Below are 19,930 nucleotides of genomic sequence, written 5' to 3'. Positions count from 1 at the left end.
CCGCTCGCCCCTCGCGGTCGCAGCCGAGCACGGCCCATTGACAAAGACCGGCATTTATTCCATTCAGTCCTTCAATGCCCGTAGCCCCGGCGGCAGCGCTCCGGCCCCGCAGGGATCCCCCCGGTGCCCCCCGCGCCAGCGCGGGGCCGGGCCGGCGGGGGGCGCGGGGGAGGCTTTCAATGCAGCTCGTTCAGGGGATGGGGGTCAGGGAGTGAGAGAAGTAGGGGAAGGTGAGGGTCGGTAACGCTGGGAAGGGGAGGCACAGGAACATGGAGCGACAGGGACAGGCTTGAGGCACTTGCCAGGAGCCCCCACAGGTGCAGGCTGGGGGAAGGAGGGGAAGAGGCACGGAGAAGCTGATGAGGAGCCTGGCCGAGGCAGGCTGGAGGCAAGGCAGTGTGGGCAGGCTCCTCTGCAGCTGGAAAAGCAGCTCCCTGAACGAAAAGGCACAACCCCAGGGCTGCGGCTGCATTCCCTCCACTCTGAGCACGGTCCACCAACAGCTCCCAGGACGGTGCTGTCCCAGGTCCTTGATCTGGGACTGCTCCCTGAGCAGTCGGGGATGCAGATCTCAACCTGTGAGGCAAAGAGCAGTGTCAGCCCCCACCAGGCTGCCACCCCCTCTCTCTGCCCCCCCAGCTCGCTGTGCCCCTGGCTTGCTTACCTGAGAGCCGGTGGCCCAGGCTGGCCATCTTGGCAGGATGTGACATCAACCAGAAGTTGCGCTTGTTCTGCAACTTCTGGAATGGATTTGAGTCTCTCCTCCGCTCCTGCTTCATCTTCTTAATTTTCTTTACCTGTGCAGAGGCAGGACAGCACTCGGGTCAGAGTGCAGAGGCCCCAGCCTCCTCCCCCCTGCCCCAGCTCAGCATGTGGCCAGCACCCACCTTTCCTTTGTCAAACTCCTCGTCCCACTCATCAATGATGGTCTTGCTTTGGGCCAGTGCTGTGTCCCGAATGGCATCCTGGCTCACGGCCGAAATCTCACCCTGCCAGGTCAAGACTGCAGAGCAGCCAAGTCAGCAGAAGCACCAGGCTGAGCCCCACTGCACCCCCTTGCACCAGGCCACCCCCAGGCCCAAGGCTGGAGCCCCGTGCTCCAGCTCCCCACCCTGTGCCACCCCCGACAGGCCCATGGCTGGGTGCACCTGCCTGGTTCCAGGAGCACCCCTGCCTGCACTGGGATGGGGGAGCTCAGAGGGCTCTGCCCCCATCCAGGGCTTGCAGCAGGGGGGCTGCACGGCTGTTTGCCCATCCAGGTGAACCAGGATTACCTTGTTTGCCATAAGCCTTGTCCAAGGAATTCTGGAGCAGCTGGCCTACCACGCTGGACCCCTGGCTCTCAGGGGCAGTGCCAGCCCAATTGCCAGCCACAGGGCTCAGGGCAGCCAGGGAGCGTCTCTCATCCCCAGTCTGTTTGTCACTGGCGCCTGCTGCAACTGCGGAAACAGGCAGGGTGAGAATGGGCCACGGGGAACTACCATGCCCCTCCTCTCCAAGGCAGATCTCATCCCAGGAGACACTGTTTGGACAGACAGGGTCCTGATCGGTGAGGGTGTTTGGGCACACAAGTGCCAGCCCTGGGGATAAATCAAGGAGCCTGTCCCCGCTTCCTCCTCCAGGGCACAGGCAAGGGCTCCCAGGCTCCCCCCAGGAGCAGCAGGCAGGCCTGGGACAGGGCAGCCCAGGACAGGGGGCAGGACCACAGGCACCACCGGGCAGCTGTGGGACCAGCAAGCACTGGGGATGGCACAGCAGTGCTCCAAGGGGGTTCTAGGGCAGACAAGCAGCTGGCTTGACCCTGCCAGGCACCAGACAGGGCACAAGGTCAGACCTGGACTGCTGGTGGTGGTGGCAGGGACAGTGTTGGCAGCCAGGCTGCTGAGGCTTTCCATCCACTTGCGCTTGCGGTGCTTGTGCTCTCCAGCCTCCACACTCTGATGTGTCTCACAGGGCTCTGGCTCAGTTGTCCTGGAGCTGGGGAAGGCAGCAGAGTCAGCTCACTCCAGCCAGAGCAGAGTGGGAGAGTCTCAGGCAATGTCTCAGGGCAATGGGGCCCAGGGACACCCGCACTGCACTCAGGGAGGGGTGAACCCACCCCCAGCAAGTGGGTGCTTCAGCCAGACCCCTGCTGAGGTGCATCCCACCTGCAGAAAGATGAGAAGCCCCTGACCACAGTGCAGGGAGCCTGACCTCAGGCTCTCACATGCCCCTCGTCCCTCACCTATCCGAAGACAGCATCCCAGAGCTGCACTCCTCTGTCTTCTTCAAGGGCCTGTCTTTGCTCCTATTCTTCTTTTTCTTCTTCTTCCTCTTGAGGGGGAAAGTTGGCTCCATGCCCAGGTCAATACTGAGCTCTGGCGTATGTTGCTTGGGCCCACTCTTCATGTCCTGACAGACCGGACCATGGCTGAGACCCTTGTCTGCCACCTTCTTCCCCATGAAGGACATCAAGTCCCCTGGAGAGACAATTTTCTTCCTGGGGGACCTGGAGTCATTATCAATGAAGTCCTTCTGAGAGCCAATGCTCTCCTTCTTGGGGGGCCTGGAGTCTTTGTCCTTGAAGCCCTCTGGAGAAACAATTCTCTCCTTCTTGGGGGGACTGGAGACTTCATCCATGTCCTTCACAGCCACAGCACAAGGGCTCCTGTCTGTGCTACGATGCTTCCTCTTCCGACGCTTCCTTCTGAAGGAACCCTCTGGTTCTACCTGGCCAGATCCCGTATCCCTGCTGCCAGGAAGAAGGTGGTGTGAAGTGTGGGCAGTGGAACCATGGGTCAGCAGGGAGGCTGGGAGCTGAGTGGGCAAGTTGAGCACGAAGCTGAAGGCAGACTTTTCAGGATTCGGTAGTTCAAGAACAGATGAGGACAGGCTGAAGGACAGGAAAAGATGCTGATCTAAAAGCCCAGAAGTCCCTCTCTTCCTCCTTCCCCTGAGGTGCAGAAGCACAACATCCAGCTGCTGCCATCTCGTCCACAAAATCGGAATCAGATGCAAGGCCACACAGATACCCCATGGAGCACCCAAAGCTGTCACTGGCCTTCCTGCCATGTGGGAGCCTGGCAGCAATGGCACTGCTTACCTGGACTTGCCCAGAGGCCTAGGAGTGGAAGCAGGAGGGGTGGTGTCTGAGGGCTGGGGTTGTGCTTGGTGGTCACTCACGCTCACCTTCTGAGAGGGTTTGCCCTGCAGTTATTGACATAAATAAAAACTTGGTGGTCTAAAGCAGAGGTTTCCATGAGCCAAGAGAAAAAGGGGAGCCCAGAGAAAGGGGAGGAGAACAGACACAGACAGGGGCAGGGAAGTGGGGGGTGCGAGAATCAGAAGTGTGTTCAGTTAGAAGAACAAAGGAAAAAAGGAAGGAAAGAAATTTAAAGACCCCAGTGCACCCTCCTGAGCCCACACACTGCCTGTGGAGGAGGCACGCCCACACCCTCCTGCTGTGGCATCACCCCCTGCCACCGGCCCCAGGGGACACGCGACCCCAAGAAGGTGCCAAGGCCACCCCACTGCAGGGACTGGCACAGTCACCCCTCTGTCCCAGGCAAGGGGGCAGGAGCCATCCCCTGCATCACTCAGAGACGTGGACAACAGCAGGGCGTGGCCCCACACCTCGACCCAGAGTCGGGGCGGAGCAGCCACCATAGCCCTGGGTTAGGAGCTGGGAGGGCTCTCCCCGCCCGCCCCTGGTCAGCAGTAGCCCTACACAGCCTCAGTTCAGAAGGCACAGGATGTCGAGCGGAGTCTCTGGGCAGAAGCTCAGACTCACCTTTTTGGTTGAGAGCACTGGTTTCTTGGCCAGCAGCAGTGACGTGGTGCCGCCCCACTCCTGTGCGGCGCTGCCCAGCGGGGAGGGTTTCACAGTGGCTGTCCTGGAGCTTTTGGGGGCAGCCAGGTCAGAGTCTTTAGGGACAGCCGGCTTGGTGCCAGGGCCAGCAGGGAGGTGGGTGCCAGAGTCCCTTCCCTGAGAGGTGCAGAAGCTGCTGGAATTGCTCTTGGCCTTGTGGGTGTCCTTGGCCAGCTGCCCTACTTCACTGCCATGGGAATCCTTCTTCAGGGTCCTGGTCATCGCCCCACAGCCACTGGGCTCCTGACTGGACTTCAGCAGCTTGGATGAGGTAGGTGGCTTCTCGCTGTCTGGGCCCTGTGTGGGCAGCCCTGCTTTGGCCCCGCTTACGGTGCTGGTGACATGGAAGCCTGCTCTGGGCATGCCAGGTATCTGCAGCTTCTTGGGCCTCTGGACTGTGTCATAGGCCAGGGGTGTGGCCTCGTGGGTGGCTTTGTGGGGCAGTTTGGATGATGGGATCTGAGGGAGTAGCTTTGACAGAGCAATTCCGTTTGTCAGCTTTGACCCCATCCCAGGAGAGCTGCGGGCAACAGGGACTCCAACATCACCTGGGCCTGGCAGCCCCTTCCCCAGCAGCTTGTCTTGTTTCTAGACAAGAAGAGAGAAGTTCAGTGAGGAAAGTCAAGGAGCCACAGATACAGTGATACTGCCCTCCCCATGTCCAGCCAGGATCCCCAGGTTCAGCAGGATCAGGATCCCTCCTGTACAACACCCTCCCGCACATCCATCTCCCGGCATGGCTGCAGCCCCCCGTGCCCACGGAGCAGCAGCTCCTGGGAGCACCAACCTTCAGGACTCACCGGGCCCAATGGTGGCACAGACAGGGTCCCGTTAATTGCAGTTTTCTTCATTTGCTTCGAGTCACTGCCAGTGCAGCTGGGCAGGCTGAAGGCAGCCTTGGCCATGGGCCCTGCTGAGCTCTTCCTGGGGCAGCTGAGCCTGGGGAGGGCAAAGCACAGGCATCAGCCGTGGGGGTGTGGGTGAGCAGCAGACACACACGAGGGAGGGGAGCTGGAGGCTCTGAGGAGGTGAGGTGCTACAGCAAACCACTCCCTGCCACCCCCTCCCCGAGCCAGCACACGCACGGGGCGTTGGGGCTGCTTGGCCAGGGCAGGCAGGCCAGGAGGCACAGGCTGCTCTCTTACCTCAGGTAGAACAGCACATAGGCCTGCTGGTTGAGAACCACCTTGATGTTGCTGGGGTGGACCTCATGGTCATTCATTCGATACCACTGCCCATTGCTGGCCTGTGGAAGAAGACAGAATGTGGTCAGGCTGTGTCCAAGGAGAACAGGGTCAGGCTCTGGCCAGGGACCCTCCTGGCCTGCAGAGCAGCAGGAACAGCACCCGTCATCAGAGCTCCTCTCCCCAAAACCCACAGCTGCCCCAGGGGCTCTGTCAGGGCAGACCTTCACGTTTCCTGCAGTGGGGCACAGTTTGTGCCCCATGTCCAGTGCGCCACACCTCCACACCACCCACCCTGCCAAGCACCCTCCTCTCTGCACCCTACAGGGACCCACAAGCACCTACCAGGCCCCAGCCCAGACAAGGTGCCAAGAGAGCATCCCAGGCTCACCTTCACATAGCAGAAGTAGTGCCCTGCATTGCAGCTGTACCCAGAGTGCACCAGCACCGCATAGAGTCCATACGTGACAGGATCACCCTTAGGCTCAGACATGTAAGGGCGGATGTCCAAGAACTCAGGGTATCCCACATCCTGTGGAAAGAAGATGTCTCAGGAGCTGGCATGGCTTTCTTGCCAGAGCAAGAGCAGCTCTGCTGTGCTACGAGTCCCATCTCTCTCTTGAGGGGATGCGTCCTCCTCAGGCAGAGACTGCGGTGAGGAAGATGCCAGGATGAGCCCAACTTCCCCCACAGAGAGCAGTGGGGAATGGCTGCAGGACTGCACCAGGACCTGCTCGGGGGGCAGGACCTTGGGCCAGGACACAGCCCTGGCTGTGGATTGCTGAGTACTCACCTTGGTGGATTGCTGAGTACTCACCTTGGTGATTTTCCTTCCACCTGAAGAGCCGCAACTGCCAAAGCGTTTCAGTGAAATCGTGAGAACATTGGAGGCTCGGTGGATGGTGAAGCGTTTGCTGGCTGACACTTTCTTCCTGCACCTGCCCAGGAAAAGCTCAAGCTATTCAAGCTGTTCCAACATCCAGACAATTGCCCACCCTGGCCACACAGTAATGGCCAACTCGATGGGAATGGTGCTGCTGACACCAGGTACTGCTCCAGACACCTCCTCATGGCCATGCCCGCTGGCCCAGGTCTTCCTTTGAAGACGAGAGAGCTGAGGAGCAGCAGGCTTCATCACAGGCTTCCATGGCCCTGTACCTCATGGTTTAGCCACAGAGCAGGTACAGAAGCCCTCCCACATTGTGGCAGCCTTCCCACCAGCACACCAGTGGACACCATCCTGCCCCCAGCACCCCACACTCACATGCTACACCTGTAAGCGTTGTCCCCACCCAGCTGCTCTGGCTTCACAAACAGCTCCAAGGCCCGCACGACGTTTGCGGCTCGCTGCAAGGACAGGGTGGACGTCAGGGCATGAGCGGCCTGTCCACACCACAGCCCCACTCCCTGCCCCAGGCACTGGCACACAGCACAGGGCTGCAGGCTCCCCCAAAGTCCTGAGCCTGCCCCCGGTGTGGTGGCTGCTCTGCCCCCCAGCACTGCCGAGCCTGCATGGAGGAGTCGTGGCTCACACTTGGGCAACAGGCACTGCTCCGTGAGACAGGGAAGGAAGCGCAACAGCAGGAGCTGCTTCCCTCCTGCCAGCACTGTGACTGCAGGTTAAGGAGCCTCAGAGCAGGAACCTCCCCCTCAAGAGCAGAGACTCCCATCCCCAACCCTGCAGCAGTACCTCGACCTCCAGTGTCACGTCCAAGTAAGGGTCATAGGTATCCGAGACAGTCTTGCACTCCAAACATTTCACTGCAATATGAAGAGCCATGAGCACACCCTGGCACAACACCAGCACCTGCCACACCCCAGCACAGACAGCTGCAGTGTCCCCCCAATCCAGGTTTGGGCTCTGGGATGTGAGCACCAGGATTCACGGCCTTGCGGGAAGGAGGGCTGGCAAATCCACTACGTGTTGGGAAGCAGATGTTGTCAGATAGCTGGGAACACGGGTCCCTTTGCTGGTGGCAATGAGCTGGGGACCCACCACTTGGGTCCCACAGTCAATGGCTTTTCCCATTGCCACCACAGGGGTCACGACCCACAAGTACTGCAGGACTGACCGACTGTGGCTCTGGGTAAGTTACACGTGCTAAGCCATTTTCCAAAGGGTTTTGCTGCCCAGGCCCACACCCAGACTGCCAGTACTCACCACGGGACCGCAGGTAACCACCGAAGATCTGGTGAACCAGAGTTGTGGCCTGGGTCTGGCGATCCAACCTACACAGAGACAGCAGCACCAGATCTCACACTGCAACAGCCACCCCCGTCGGACCCCTCAGGACAGCCCCCCTCCACGTTCTGGCCAGCAGCCAGGCTGTGGAGCTCCAGGAGCAGCGGGAAGCTGCAGCCCCTGCCAAGCTGCTCTCTCTGTGTCGCAGCCGAGGGATGACACCAGGCTCCGACACACACCTTCCTCTCAAAGAAGCAGAAGCTCCTGGTTGGAGCTCAGAGCCAGGTGCTGAGAGCAGAGGCAGTGCTTCCCAGGACAAAGGGCCTGGGGGAAGCTGCCCTTCCACAGCCACAGGGCTGGGGCTGAGCTAGGAAGTAGGCCTGTATCCCTCAGCAACTGGGATGCGATCCCAACCTGTAGCAGCCTCAGGATTTGAGGGCAGGACTGGAGCTATGCTGAGGTGGAGGAGTCAGCAGAAGGTGAACAACAGCCCAGAGCCATGTCCCTGAGGGGCAGAGAGCTGGACCCCACACCCAAGGCCCCTGGAGTCAGAACCTCCCCACAATAAGGCTGACCTGGGGCACATGTTCATTCCACAGTCCACTCCCGTGAGTGCAGGGGACCAGCAAGGGAACAGCAAAGAGCAGTGATGGGCCATCAGGCCCCACATACTTGGTGTAGCCATTCAGGCAGGCCTTCTGCATGGCATCGATGGTGTAACGCAGGAACTCGTGTGCATCCTCCTGCCTGCCGAAGCGCAAGTTATGGGAAATCTCTGCAAGAGAGGGAGGACTTAGCACGTGCTGCCACAGACGCCATCCCTCCCTGCCCTCCCTGGGGCAAGGACTCTGGGGTTCGAGTCCCCTCAACCCAAACCAGATGTCAGACTCATATCACAGAGGAAGCCCCTGGCAGCCCAAGAAGTCTCCAGGCACCCTGAGGCTCCATGAGTCGTCTCAGTGGAGCTGTTTGCCAAAACATGCCCCAATCCCAATAGTTCTGCTCCCACATTAGCCATGGGTGGGGGGGCAGCCCTCCTTACTCTTGAGGTCTCGGATGATGGAGAGTGGCTTTATTGCATTGCCGCTGTTGGCAAAAGCCTGTATCGTGTGGTTTTGCATAGTGCACATCATGCAGAAGCTTCCATGGGCACCTGGAGCAGGAGAGATGATACGATGTTGGGGACAAACCCAGGAGAGATGGAGGCAGTACAGGGGATCTCTGGTCCAACACAGCTCAGCCATGCTCAGTTTTCCCTTTGAGCTCAATGGTCCAGGACATGGGGACCAGCCCATGCCATCCCAGCTGGTACAGCCCACCACAGGACCAGCCACGGCAGCTCCCCAGATGAGACAGCATTCACGTGGATAGAAAACAGGTCCCACGTATGCACTGGACAAGCCCGTATGTTGGCCCTAAGGGGCAGATCCCACTGGCAGTCCGATGGATGGGACTGCAAGCCCTGTGTGTTCCCTGTGGTGACAGCTCAGAGCAGGGCCTGCCACACTGCTCTTCTGCAGTCCCCACAGTCACGGGCTATTCAGGACCCCCCAGCCCAGCCCCCAAGAAGCCAGCAGGCCCCATTGGGCCCATCTTAGTCCCGGCTACACCCAGCAGAGACAGTCTCCCCAGAGACAAAGATGCCAAGATAGGAACACTGCTACAGCCAGGAAAAGTGAGTAGGACCCAGGAACCAACTCTTGACAGAGAAACAGGCAGAAAGGAGCAGAGCAGGGAAGGTACATCCTGATATCTGCACTCCCTCACCAGAGCCAGGCACAGAGGTGCCGACCGCAGCACTGTGAGCAGGACAGGCAGACACTGCTCCTCCCTCCCGGCCCCCTGAACCGGGGTCCCCACTCACAGGTGCGTCCGTGTTCCCGGGAGAGCAGGTAGTTGGTGAGTGGCGGCGTGTACGTCAGGCACTGCAGCGCCGAGTTCAGGAAGCAGGTGTTCCCCAGGTTACTCAGCCCGGCGCCCACACGGTGGACCCGCTCCCAATTCATGGAGAGGCGCTGGGCTGGGAAGAGCACCTTCTGCGGCGCGGGGATGCCATCACCCGCGGCCGCTGGCAGGGCACGGCTGTGGCCTGTGGGGAACAGAGGGTCAGCCAGGGGTAGGAGCACGGGGAGGCTCCCTTCACTCTCTCCACTTACCTTGGGGGTTCTGCGGCCTCTCCGGAAGGCTGCCGGTGATGCCGAGAGGGCGGCCGAGGGCCTCGGCCCCGATGTGCTCGTACTTGTCCCGCAGGTGCTCCAGCTGCCCGGCCAGGCCGCGGCGGGCGGGCGCGAACTCGATGCGCTGCTGCAGCACGGAGCGGGCGGCGGCGGCCAGCGGCCGGCCCAGCTCCGCCGCCGCCTCCCGCCGCCCCGGCTCCAGCGCCTCCCGCAGCTTCTCCGCGATCATCGCCGTGGGCGGCCGGCTCGGCGGGCCCGGCGGCCGCGGCTGCAGAGAGGGAGGGAAGGGGCGATTGAGCGGAGGGCACAGGCCCGGCACGGCCCTCCCCGCCGCGCTCCGGCTCTCAGAGCAACCGGCCGCCTCCACGGCCCCGCCGCCACCCGCCGCGGCCCCCTCAGCGGCTGGCCCACCCACCGCCCGCCGCCACCCGCGGCTCCGAGCGCCGTCGCCGCGCGGCCCCGGCCCGGCCGCCGCCATATGCGGCCCTGCCGGTCCCGGCGCTCCGCTCCCCACGGGCGGCCCCGTCGGCAGGGCAGAGGAGCGCGGCGGAACCGGGGCGCAGGTCCCAGCGTCCCCAGGCCCGTCCCGCCCGGTCCCGGCAGCGCTCACCATCCGGGTCCCGCCGCACGCACGTGTCGCCGCACCGCCACTCGCCCGTCGCCGGAACAAACCCCTTCCGCGCCGGCCCTGCGGGGCGGCTCCGCTCCGCCTCTGCGCGGCCGCGGTGGCTCGCTCGGCTCGGCCCGAGCCGCGTCCGCTCCGCCCCCTTGTTCGGAAGAGCCAACGGAGAGACGAGCTCCGCCCGCCCGCCCGCCGCGAGTCCCGGCGCGGACGGGGGCAGGACGCGACTGCCGGGGCAAAGGCGGCCGGTGACGCCGCTCCCGCAGCGGACGGTCCCACGAGGAGACGTTTCCACGCGGGACCGGCCACGATGCGCTGGGGCGCGGCCCCTTCGTGCCCCGGTCCCGTCTCCTCTGGCCCCAGCCCCGGCCCCCGCCCGCCCCTGAGTCACGGCCCCGCCCCGGTCCCGCTCCCGTCTGCTGCCGGTCCCGCCGGCATCTGAAGGCGGCCCCGCAGCAGCTCTTCCCCTCCCTGTCTCGTGCTTTCCCTCCGGCGGCCCCGCGGGGATCGCTCCTCTCCGCAGCTGAGGAGGGGCGGGGGAGCCCGGTTGGGTCCGGTTGGGTCCGGAGGGGAGGCGGGGCCCGGGGGGATCCCGGCCGAGCCGCCGCAGGGCCGAACTGGAGCAGCGGTCCCCGCCCCTCTTCCCCCTTGCCGTGGAGCTCCCGGCACGGACCCTCTGCGGGTACCGGGGCGGCTCCAGCACCGGACGAAGAGACGGAAATTACGGCACAGGGACGACAGAGCCGGCGGCAAAACAAGTGGCGATATTGAAGTCAAAGACAGAGGAGCAGCAGCGACAGGAGCACAACGGGTACAGCCATACAGAGCGCCCGGGATGCGCGGTCGGGACTGAGGAAAGGTTGGGGGGGTTTTTTCTTTTTCTTTCTTTTTAATTTTTCTCTTTAATATGTTGAAGTTGCCCAGACTGGTCCAGTACGACATCTCAAACCTTACAGGGATGCACAGCATGAAAACGCCGCCGGCACAGGGCTGCAGGGAGCATTCCCGGCGCGCTCCCAAAGCCATGGGTGCCCGTGCCGGTGCCGCGGGCGTCGCGGTGGGGCAGCTCCGCGGCACCCGCCAGCATCGCTGTGGCATGGGGATGGCTCAGAGAACTTAGGGCAGAGGGGTGTGAGGGGGTCACCGGAGGGGACAGGTTTTCCTGCAGCTGCCCTGCTGCCAGTTCCAGGCTCCATTCCCAACACTGCAGAGAAGGGAGCTCGCCTGGCTGCAGTGGTGCTGAGGGCCATAGTGTGGCCCAGAGCTGCACGAGGCGGTGATGGACAGCCTGTGCCCATGCAGCCAGAGCTCCGGCCCCTGGTGCCCTGCCAAGGGTTCCAGGCCAAGCCTGTCCAATGGTGGCATCTGCAGAAGGATCTGTAGGAGGATGCAGCAGAACGGAGCCCACTGGAGAGAGGAGTATGTGGAGAGAGGGGAAACAGTGCCGGGTGCATGTCAGGGGTCACCCCAGATACGCTAACATGCCCCTCCAGCTTTCTGGGACAAGGCACCTGCGCAGGAGTCGTCTGGCCCTGTGAAAGGCCTGGAGCCCCTTGCCGGGGTTTCTGCCACATGGTAAAGCCCCCAGAGCCCCTGCCCAGAGGGGTACCCTTCTGGCACCCTGAAAGGGGAGGTGGGTGGTGGGTGGGGAGGGGGACAGCGGGATCGCCAGGTGCTGCGGTGGGGAGGGCTCTGTAGCCAGAGCTGTGGGGGAGGCTCCCGCAGCGGGGCACTGGTAGACCTGCTACGCAGCCAGGGCAGCTCCCACCACTCACAAGGGCTTGATTCCTTCACAGCTGCCAGGGCCAAGCATGGCTGGGGGATCGTGACCCTGGCAGGGAGGTCCCCACACCCTGCTCAGCCCTGCCACAAGCGAAGGATGCCCAGTGCGGCTGCGGGCTGCCAGAAGCCTGCAACAGAGCGGGTCCCCATCCCTGTCCCCCACACACGTGGCAGCCACCAGGGCCCCCTGCGGCCGAGCGGATTTTCATGCTGTCTCCAGGATTTGATATCAGCGTGGACCAGTCTAACATCTCGCAGGTTTTTTCTACTGGCTACTGGAATGCGCTCGTTTGGCTTAGGGGTCCTCGATGTCGAGAAACTCTTGCTTGGGGGGGGCCATGCCGCGGTACCAGGCGCATGAGCCGTCGCTCCTCTTGATGCAGGCGTAGTGCTTCGCCTGCCGCCCATCCACGTTGTTCTTCTCCATCGCCCAGTCTGTCCAGAGACACTCATCCGAGGAGGAGACGAAGCAGGGGATGGAGAGGCAGCGCGAGATCTGTGCAGAACAGAGACTGTCACCCACCAACCCAAGGGAGCACTGGGATGCAGGGAAGCAGCATGGGGCAGCTGGGTTGGGGGTCTTGCACAGCTCTGCTTCATCCATCCCCCCAGCTCTGGACAGTGATGCCAGGCTGACCCTGCCCTGTGGGGCACGGTGGGGATGCAACCCCAATGCAGGGGAACTGGAGAACCCCTGGTTGCCAGTCCTAGGGCTGGCCTTGGTTCCCAGCCAGAGGAAGGCAGAGGCTGGGCTGCCCTTCCTGTGCCCAGCCATGTGCTGTGTCCCTGCACAATGTCGTCCTTGAAGGACAGGGAAGAGCATCTCACTGTGGAGCCCACCCCTGCCTGAAGGCTGCAGACCCTCCCTGGTATGGGGTGTGGGGCATGTGGGAGGCAGCCTGGTTGCTCACCTTGCACTCGCAGCCCATCTGGTACCGCTGGTTTAGGCTCTTCTTCTGGGTTGGGGTCAGCGAGTCCCAGGTGGACACCAAGTCACAGAGCGTGATGTGCATCTTGCCATTGCCCTCTGACTTGCCTGGGGAGAGGCCAGACAGACCACTCAAGGGGGTCTCCCCAGCACCTCGGGACCCCACGTTGAGTCATGGTGCCTGGAGCCCCTCACTGTTCACTGTCCCTGGTGACCTCCGGGAAGCAGAGGCTTGTCCCCCAGCTGCCCCCGCCATGGCCTGGGGCTGCAGAGCACAGCCAGGACACAGCCGGGGGGTTCCCTGAGGACTGATGGCAGGAGCAGGAGGGGCAAAGGGAGAATGTGCCCAGGGAGCAGGCACACACATCAGGCATCTTGCAGGGCACATGAGGCATCAGGGCCAGCACTGTCGCGACAGCCCCCGAGAGCACTCCCCCGCAGCGCTCACCTGCGATGAGATACTCCTTCTTCCCGCCGGTGTCCAGCAGCCGGCCACACACGGCAGTGGATGGAGCCGTGTAGATGAACTCTATGTCCTGGTCGGGGCCCTTGAACATCTGGGAAGCAGAGGCAGGAGTGAGTGGCTGGTGAAGGGGCCACCCCATCCCCCCAGCCTCCTGACCTGATATGCCCCGTCACCTTGATCTGCTTGATTTCATACTGGATGCGCTTGATTGGATTCCCGTATATATCGTTCCCCGAATCCACCTCTTTCGCAGAGACAGCCTTGGCTCGGATCACTGGAAGGGAGAAGTGAGATAAGTGGGGGTTACCAGTCCCACTTAGCCCCTGCATCTCACAGGGTCTCCCACCTTCACAGGGGACTGCTGTCTGCAGCAGACCCCACTGCCCACCTGGCTGCCCACAGAGCCGGCTGTCACCCTCTGTCCCCAAAGGGATGGGGCTCTGGCACATGCAGGACAATGACCAGCAGCATTGCAGCAGCACCCTCAAGGCAGGTGACAAGGAGAGTTCACAACAGGATCACCTGGCCCCAGGGCTCGTGAGGCTATGGCACTGTGAGCCAGGGGACAGCTCTGCTGTGGCAGGGTCCCTGTGGTCATGCTGCTCCCAGGATACACAGTCCGGCATGTGAGTGCTCAGCACGTGGCAGTGACCTGCAGGCGGCTGGGCCGGCAGGGCGGGCAGCCAGCTCAACCTTACTCACCGCCTGGGACATGGGCTGGCTCAGTGCCATGCTGTGCAGGTCGCCTGGGTCCCTGCACTGAGACCTGCAGCCCCCAGTCGTGCCCAGCTCCCTCCATCAGTGCAGGGACTGAAGCTCCCAGGCAGCACCGGGGATGCTGATGGTGAAGGGGACAATGGCAGTTCCAAAGCTAGAGCTTCTGCTCAGCACTCTGAGAGTATGGAGGGGGCCTGGCTGCAGGGCAGGGGCTGGCAGGGCTCCCTGCTCTGCCAGGGGTACCCCCATCCAACAGGAAGGGCAGCTCCCCACCCTGCAGGGCTCCCCCATGCTCTGCCAGCCTGTCAAGCGCTGTGGGGCAGGGGACAGGGAGCTGGGCACTCTCACAGAGTTCATCCTGGCTCATGTCCCCGCTGAAAGGTGTTGGGCTGGGAGCAGCTGGGGACATGCAGAGGTCACCCCACTGCCTGGCACAGAGGAGCCTCTCCCACCTGGCATGGCCAGGAGAGGGAATGTGACCGTGCTCTATAAATACCGCGGGGTGTGGGGGCATGCGGACAGGCTATTTAAGCTGAAGGTCGGGGGGCACGGTCCCACGTGGGCACCAGCAAGTGCCAGCAGAGTTTACTCTGGAAAGTTGAGAGTGGCACCAACATGAGCAGGGACCAGGGAAGAGGATTCCCAAAGTGGCCATCCCCAGTCACCGGCAGTGCTCACTGGTGCGGGGCTGGAGGAAGCAGCGGCTGCCCTGGGGGCTTTCCCAGCTGCTCCCATCCCTTGGGAAGGGCTGTGCTGTCCAGGGATGGTGGCAGCACCTCAGCCATGCCTGGCGACAGTGCCCGCTCCTCCGTCAGCAGTGTGCTGGGGTCACCACAGACACAGGCCACCCCTCGCCCCTGCAGCCACCCACGTGTCCTGTGTGCCAAGCCCTGTGTGCCACCAGTGTAACCCAGGTGCAACCAGTGCCGGCCCCGTGGCTCCCGTGCGGGGAATGGTTACTGCCTCAGTGGGCTCCAGCCTTTTCCATTCACGTGCTGATGAATCACTTGACAAAAATGCAGCCCGATTCTGGGTGGATTTGTTCTGAACAGTGCAGCTTTGTGGAGGGGACGACTGCGCTGCGCTTTCCCCGCCAAGACCCCACAGCGCAGCCAAGCTGCTCCACGCCCGCCAGGAACCAGGGCAGCGGAGGGAGCCCTGAGCAGAGCCTGGGACGAGGAGGCTGGGCGAGGGATGGGGGAAACCCCTGGGTGCCCAAGGACCAGTATTCAGACCTCCCCAAATGACAATGTCCCCGTCGGCCTTGCCACCCACCAGCCAGGGAGCCCAGACCCTCTGTGAAGCTGAGCCAAGGCTCCTGGGGTGCATGGCAGGCACAGCACACCGTTGACACTGGCTGACCAAGTCTGACCAGAGACATGCTGGAAATGCTCCTTCCCCAGGCAGGCCGAGCGAGAAGGTGCTCCGTGGGAGCAGAGGGTCCCCTGGCAGAGTGGGACCCCCACTGCTGACGTCTCCTGTGCTGGTCCCCAGGGCTGCCACTGTGGCCTCTGCACAGTGAGGACTCTGGACCCGGCAGGGACAGAGACCCTGTGAGGTAAGCAGGTCCCCTTGCTGCCCTCTGCCACCAGCATCAGTCCCACTGCACCGGCAGGTGCCATAGTGCCATGAGGAAGGGTCCCACTCTAGGACCCAGGACCCTGCACCACTTCCCCTTGCTGAGTGATGGCACAGATCAGCCAGGGTGGACCAGGGCCACAGTGCAGCTCCAGAAGCAAAGCTGGGGACACACAGTCACCCAGTGCCACAAAACTGCCAGGTTGCCTCTCTGGGCTTGCCAGTGTTGGGGTTTGTCCTCCCTGGCCCCATGTAGGGCTACCCCACCTCAGGGCACCACTGTGCTCGCCTGTGCCCCATGGGAAGAAGGGCATCACAAGGACCCTTGGCCATGGGCCCCCCCTTCTGGCCCAAGACTTGCAGAACGGCCGCCCCTTCCTCTGCCATCCCACCCCAAACCCCACCATGCCACCCTGCCCACACCCACCCGCAGCTGCCTGGGAAGCGCCAGTGCCCTCAGACCACAGGGGCCACTGCTGGGCTGGATGCCCAGGGAACAAAGCTCCCTTCTCCAGGGCTGCTGGCAGCAGAGGGGCTTTCTGCCAGTGCCAGCACTGCCTGCTGCCTGCCTGGCACTGCCAGCCCAGGCACCTGACCCCTTGGTGAGGGCAGCCCCGCGGTCACTCCAGCCCTGCTTGAGGCCGGCAGAGCTGGGGAGATGGCAAACCGCCCTGGGAGGGACTCCTGCACCCCAGCCCTGCCTGGCAAGGCAGGCGCTTGCTCGCATCCCAGTGCCCGCCCGCACGCCAGCAGCTGCAGCGGCAGGCACCCCACCCTGGCACAGTGGTTTGAAGATGCTGAGGCTGCAGGGCTGAGCAGGGCAGCCCCGCAGCGGGGAGGAAGCGGAGGCCACGGCGGCTCCCTGTGCCCAGCAGTGCCCGCGGGGCGGCGAGAGGCAGCACCGGGTCCGCTGGCCCGCCGGCCTGCGCGGGAGCCACGGGCTGAGCGCTGCCATGGCCGCTGCGTCATCCCGGCCGTGACGGGAGCAGATGGAGCCCAATCAGCGGCAGCCCCCACGTCAGCCCACGGCCCCTCTGCGCCAGCCGCACGGAACGGCTCCGGCAGCCGCGCTCGGCAGGGCGGCACCGGGCACCGGCAGCTGCCCGGCCCCGGCAGGCGCGGCGGGGTTTGCAGGGACAGCTCCCGCCACTGCCCCGCGCATCCCTCCTGTGCCCGGCCCCTGCTGGCTGCTGGCAGCCCCCACACTCGCCGTGCCTGTCCCGAGGAACCAAGCACTGGGACGACTGGGATCAGTGCAATGCCGTCAGGGGCTGCATCCCAGTTGCCACTGCCCCTGGCAGCACCGAGCCCCTGCTCTCCCCTGCCCCATCGAGGCCCTGCTGCCACGGCTTTGCCTAGAAGGGCTCAGCATCACGCATCCCCACGCTGCTCCAGAGGAGGTGAAGCAGAAACCGGGTTTCCTGCTGTGGCCCCTGGTGTGGCTGTGGTGCCACTGGGCAGCTGAGCATCCCCTGCAGCAGAGCAGCCCAGCAGAGCAGCCACCAGGCCCCAGTGCCTGGGCACAGCCCCAGGGAGGGATGGTGGACAAGGCAGCCCCAAGCCCTTGGGCCCTGCAGAAAACCCCTGCTCACCTCATGAGCCAGGACATGCTAGCGCAGGCTGGCAGGTTCTAAGTCACCAGCCCCAGTGACACAACCCCAGCCCCTCTATGACCCCCAGCCCCTCGGGCACCCCCCACCCAATGCAGAGTTGCATCTGCCTCCCCTTGCACCAGCTAAAAGTGCAGCCCTGGGCTGTGGCTGCTCCAGTCTCACTCCATGGGAGAGCAAGTGCAGGGGCAGGTGCAAGGCCAGAGGGGCCATGGGGATGTGGCAGGCGCTGCCCATGCTATGGAGAGGGGATCCCAGGACCAGGACCCCACACTGTGCTCGCCCTGATACCCTATCCTGAGGGTTGAGCATGAGCCTTGGGGCCCATCGTTCACCTTGGGTGTGCCTGCCCAGCACTGCAGGGCATCAGCAATCCCCACACCACCACATTTCTGTCAAGGGCCCAGCCTGGACACAGGTCCCTCCAGCCACAGCAGCTGGAAAGGTCCCAGCAGCACCAGGTGCCCCAGGTTCTTTGTGGGCTCCACACACCTGCTGGGATGGAACTGGCTGAGGAGCAGCCCAACTCCAGAGAGCATCCAGGAGGAAGATACGAAGCAGCAAAAGGCCAGGGAACACAGGATCATCCCAGGTCATGCCCTGCTCTGTCTCCAAGCACTGTTTTCACTTAGGCCCACACGAAGCACATCTGACAGACGAGCCACACAAGGGACTTGGGCTGGGAGCCAGAAGGTGCCAGCACTGCCGGCAGCGTGGCTGGGAGGACGCTGCTTTGGCAGGACAGGCTCTGGGTGCCTGCAGGACAGGCACCTGCTGAGAGCATCCGGGCAGCTGGAGACCAAAGCTCAGCGAGGCAGTGCCCTCCCAGGGGATGGTGGAGACAGCCAGGGCCTCCAAGACAGACAGTGACTCAGCAGCTGAGTCAGGGCTGAGCCGGCACCCCACGATGGGCAGTGAGTCACGAGTGCCCTGAAAGCTGATCCTGACAGGAGTGTGATGGGAAGCCACAGCTGCACTGCCAGAGCAGGCACAGGGCATCCTGTGGGCCAGGGACACTAGCTCCAGCAGCAGCTCCTAAAACCCTGTGCTCCATTTTGTCTCAAAACCTCCCTGTCCCCAACATGCCTCATGGTGAGGCTGGGCACGCGAGGCAGCAGTCAAGTGCTGCGGGAGTTGCCCTCACAGAGGAAAGACGCTGGGAGTGGGGTCTGGAAGGGAAGCCTGTGAGGAACATCCTGAATCTGGAGCAGGGGACAGGGCAGGGCCATCCAGAGGTTGGGGCTGCCTCAGTGTTTGGGAATGTTACCTCTCCAGCTGAGCCTGGGAACGGGCCCACGAAGGAAAGCGCCGGGAACTGGGGCCGGCCTGTTCAGTTCATATGTTAAAATTTAATAAGGGCATTATTCATAGAAAGAGGAATCCAGATCCCGGCGCTGCCAAGCCCTCCCTTTCAGCAGCATCCAAGCCGAACAAAGTGGGACGGGGGAAAGGAAATGCCTGGAAATAAGGCGCAGACAGGGGTGACCGAGCCGTGGCGGTGGCTGCCGGGCATGGGGGGGTTCTCTGGGCTCCGGGCCGGTGCCGTGGCCGCGCTCGGAGGGTCCCGGCCGCCCCCGGGCCCCAGCCCCGCGCTGCCACGTACCTCCGCGGTGTCATCAGAGTCGGGGGAGGCCGGGCCCACCCGTGTCATTCACCGGGCGGCGGCCAGTGGGGACCCGGCCCCAGCGTAGCCGCGCTCCGCTCGCCCCTCGCAGCGGCGAAGCCGCCCCGGGGAGCGGTGCTGGGCGCGGGAGCCCCCCCGAGACGGTGGGAGGAGGTGCGGGGTGGGACGGGCACAGCCCGGACGGAGGGACCGCGCCCGGCCGCGCATCCGCACCCGCCGACACACCCCCGGGCCGGGCCGGCGCTGCGGGCAGGTGCCGGGGGTCGGGGGGCTCTGCCCGCTCCCCGCCCGCCCCGCGCCAACTTTCCGGTCCTTCCCCGCCGGGAAGTTGGCGCGGGCGGGGCCGGGCGGGGGCTCGGGGGGCTCGGGGCGGGGTTCCCCGCGGCGCTCACCTACGTCCGCGTTGCAGAAGGCCTGTTGCGGGTGGATGGGCGAGCAGCTGCAGGCGTCGGCCGGGCGGGCCCTGCCGAGCAGCAACACCGCCAGCCAGGCCAGCAGGCTGGGCAGCGCGGCGGGCATGGTGCGGGGCTGCGGGCGCGGCCGCCCAGCCCCGATCCCGCACCCACCGCCGGGCCCGGCCGAGCCGCCGCCGGGAACTTGGGTCCGGCCGGGGCGGGCGCTCTGCGGCCGCCGCTCCGTTGCCTTCACGGAGCCGTTCGCTTCCTCCCCGCCGCGCTCGGCCTCGCTCTTTAACGTGCTCCGGAGATCTTCTGCTCCTCCTCCGCGTGGCGCGGGGCCAGCCCGGCTGCGCCCGCCCTCCGCGGGATGCGGCTCCGCCGCGACCGCTGCCCCCGCCCCGGCACGGCCCCTGCCGCGGGCACCGGCCGCCCCCGCCCCGGCGCATCCCGGCCGCCCCCGGCCCCATCGCTCCTGGACCCCCGCCCACGGACCCGAAACCCCCGCTCCGTAGCTGCCCCCGCCCACGCCAAGAAGAGCAGTGGATGGCCGGACAGGCAGCAGTTCTGGCTGTGCCCGAGAATTCCTCCCCACCTTCGGCCCCTCCAGCCCAGCTTGTCCCACACCGGAGTTCCCCTGCCCGATTCCTGCTCCCAGTGGGGGTCCTGTGCCCTCGGGCCTCTCCCCCTAGGTAGCAGCTCCTGCCCTGGAGCACAGCTCCAAAAACCCACCTTGTCTCTGTCCTGGATGCATGATGGGGTTTAACCCCGGTGGGCAGCTCAGCCCCCAACTGCTGTTGGCTCATTCCTCCCAGCGG

General features: G+C 64.0%; 2 protein-coding genes across 3 annotated transcripts; both read right to left on the bottom strand.

The window, feature by feature from the left end:
• Positions 1–37: 37 nt before the first annotated feature.
• Positions 38–9,564, bottom strand: USP36 (ubiquitin specific peptidase 36). 2 transcript variants are annotated; one of them, XM_039562250.1, is made up of 19 exons: positions 9,370–9,564; positions 9,078–9,302; positions 8,256–8,366; positions 7,886–7,988; positions 7,193–7,260; positions 6,722–6,792; positions 6,296–6,378; positions 5,849–5,969; positions 5,423–5,563; positions 4,993–5,093; positions 4,648–4,786; positions 3,770–4,435; positions 3,083–3,186; positions 2,225–2,872; positions 1,835–1,977; positions 1,275–1,439; positions 888–1,003; positions 665–797; positions 38–576 (listed from the first exon to the last, which is right to left on the bottom strand). In XM_039562250.1, exons 2-19 carry the CDS (start codon positions 9,217–9,219, stop codon positions 572–574), a joined length of 3,060 nt encoding a protein of 1,019 aa, XP_039418184.1. In that variant the 5' UTR covers positions 9,220–9,302; positions 9,370–9,564; the 3' UTR covers positions 38–571. The 2 variants fall into 2 exon arrangements, with proteins under 2 accessions (XP_039418184.1, XP_039418185.1); XM_039562251.1 differs by having other exon boundaries at positions 2,225–2,731.
• A 1,191-nt stretch (positions 9,565–10,755) lies between these two features.
• On the bottom strand, positions 10,756–19,455 carry TIMP2 (TIMP metallopeptidase inhibitor 2). The gene is made up of 5 exons (XM_039562252.1): positions 19,110–19,455; positions 13,362–13,462; positions 13,171–13,279; positions 12,706–12,830; positions 10,756–12,290 (listed from the first exon to the last, which is right to left on the bottom strand). The coding sequence occupies exons 1-5, from the start codon at positions 19,234–19,236 to the stop codon at positions 12,090–12,092; spliced, it is 663 nt and encodes a 220-aa protein (XP_039418186.1). The 5' UTR covers positions 19,237–19,455; the 3' UTR covers positions 10,756–12,089.
• Between the last annotated feature and the right edge of the window lie 475 nt (positions 19,456–19,930).

The sequence above is a fragment of the Corvus cornix genome, chromosome 18 (assembly GCF_000738735.6).
Source record: "Corvus cornix cornix isolate S_Up_H32 chromosome 18, ASM73873v5, whole genome shotgun sequence".
Taxonomy (NCBI): Eukaryota; Metazoa; Chordata; class Aves; order Passeriformes; family Corvidae; genus Corvus; species Corvus cornix.
This window is presented reverse-complemented; position numbering and strand designations above follow the sequence as displayed.

What these genes read in the sequence shown, in the direction of transcription:
- USP36 (XM_039562250.1), bottom strand. Translation starts at nt 9,219, where the DNA reads ATGAATTGGGAGCGGGTCCACCGTGTGGGCGCCGGGCTGAGTAACCTG. An exon ending in AACGCTTACAGGTGTAGCAT is followed by an intron (nt 5,970 to 6,295) that starts GTGAGTGTGGGG and finishes TTTCCTGGGCAG; the next exon opens with GTGCAGGAAGAAAGTGTCAG. An exon ending in AGGCCTCTGGGCAAGTCCAG is followed by an intron (nt 2,873 to 3,082) that starts GTAAGCAGTGCC and finishes CCTGTCCTTCAG; the next exon opens with CCTGTCCTCATCTGTTCTTG.
- TIMP2 (XM_039562252.1), bottom strand. Translation starts at nt 19,236, where the DNA reads ATGCCCGCCGCGCTGCCCAGCCTGCTGGCCTGGCTGGCGGTGTTGCTG. An exon ending in ATGAAATCAAGCAGATCAAG is followed by an intron (nt 13,280 to 13,361) that starts GTGACGGGGCAT and finishes TCTGCTTCCCAG; the next exon opens with ATGTTCAAGGGCCCCGACCA. An exon ending in AGATGGGCTGCGAGTGCAAG is followed by an intron (nt 12,291 to 12,705) that starts GTGAGCAACCAG and finishes TGTTCTGCACAG; the next exon opens with ATCTCGCGCTGCCTCTCCAT.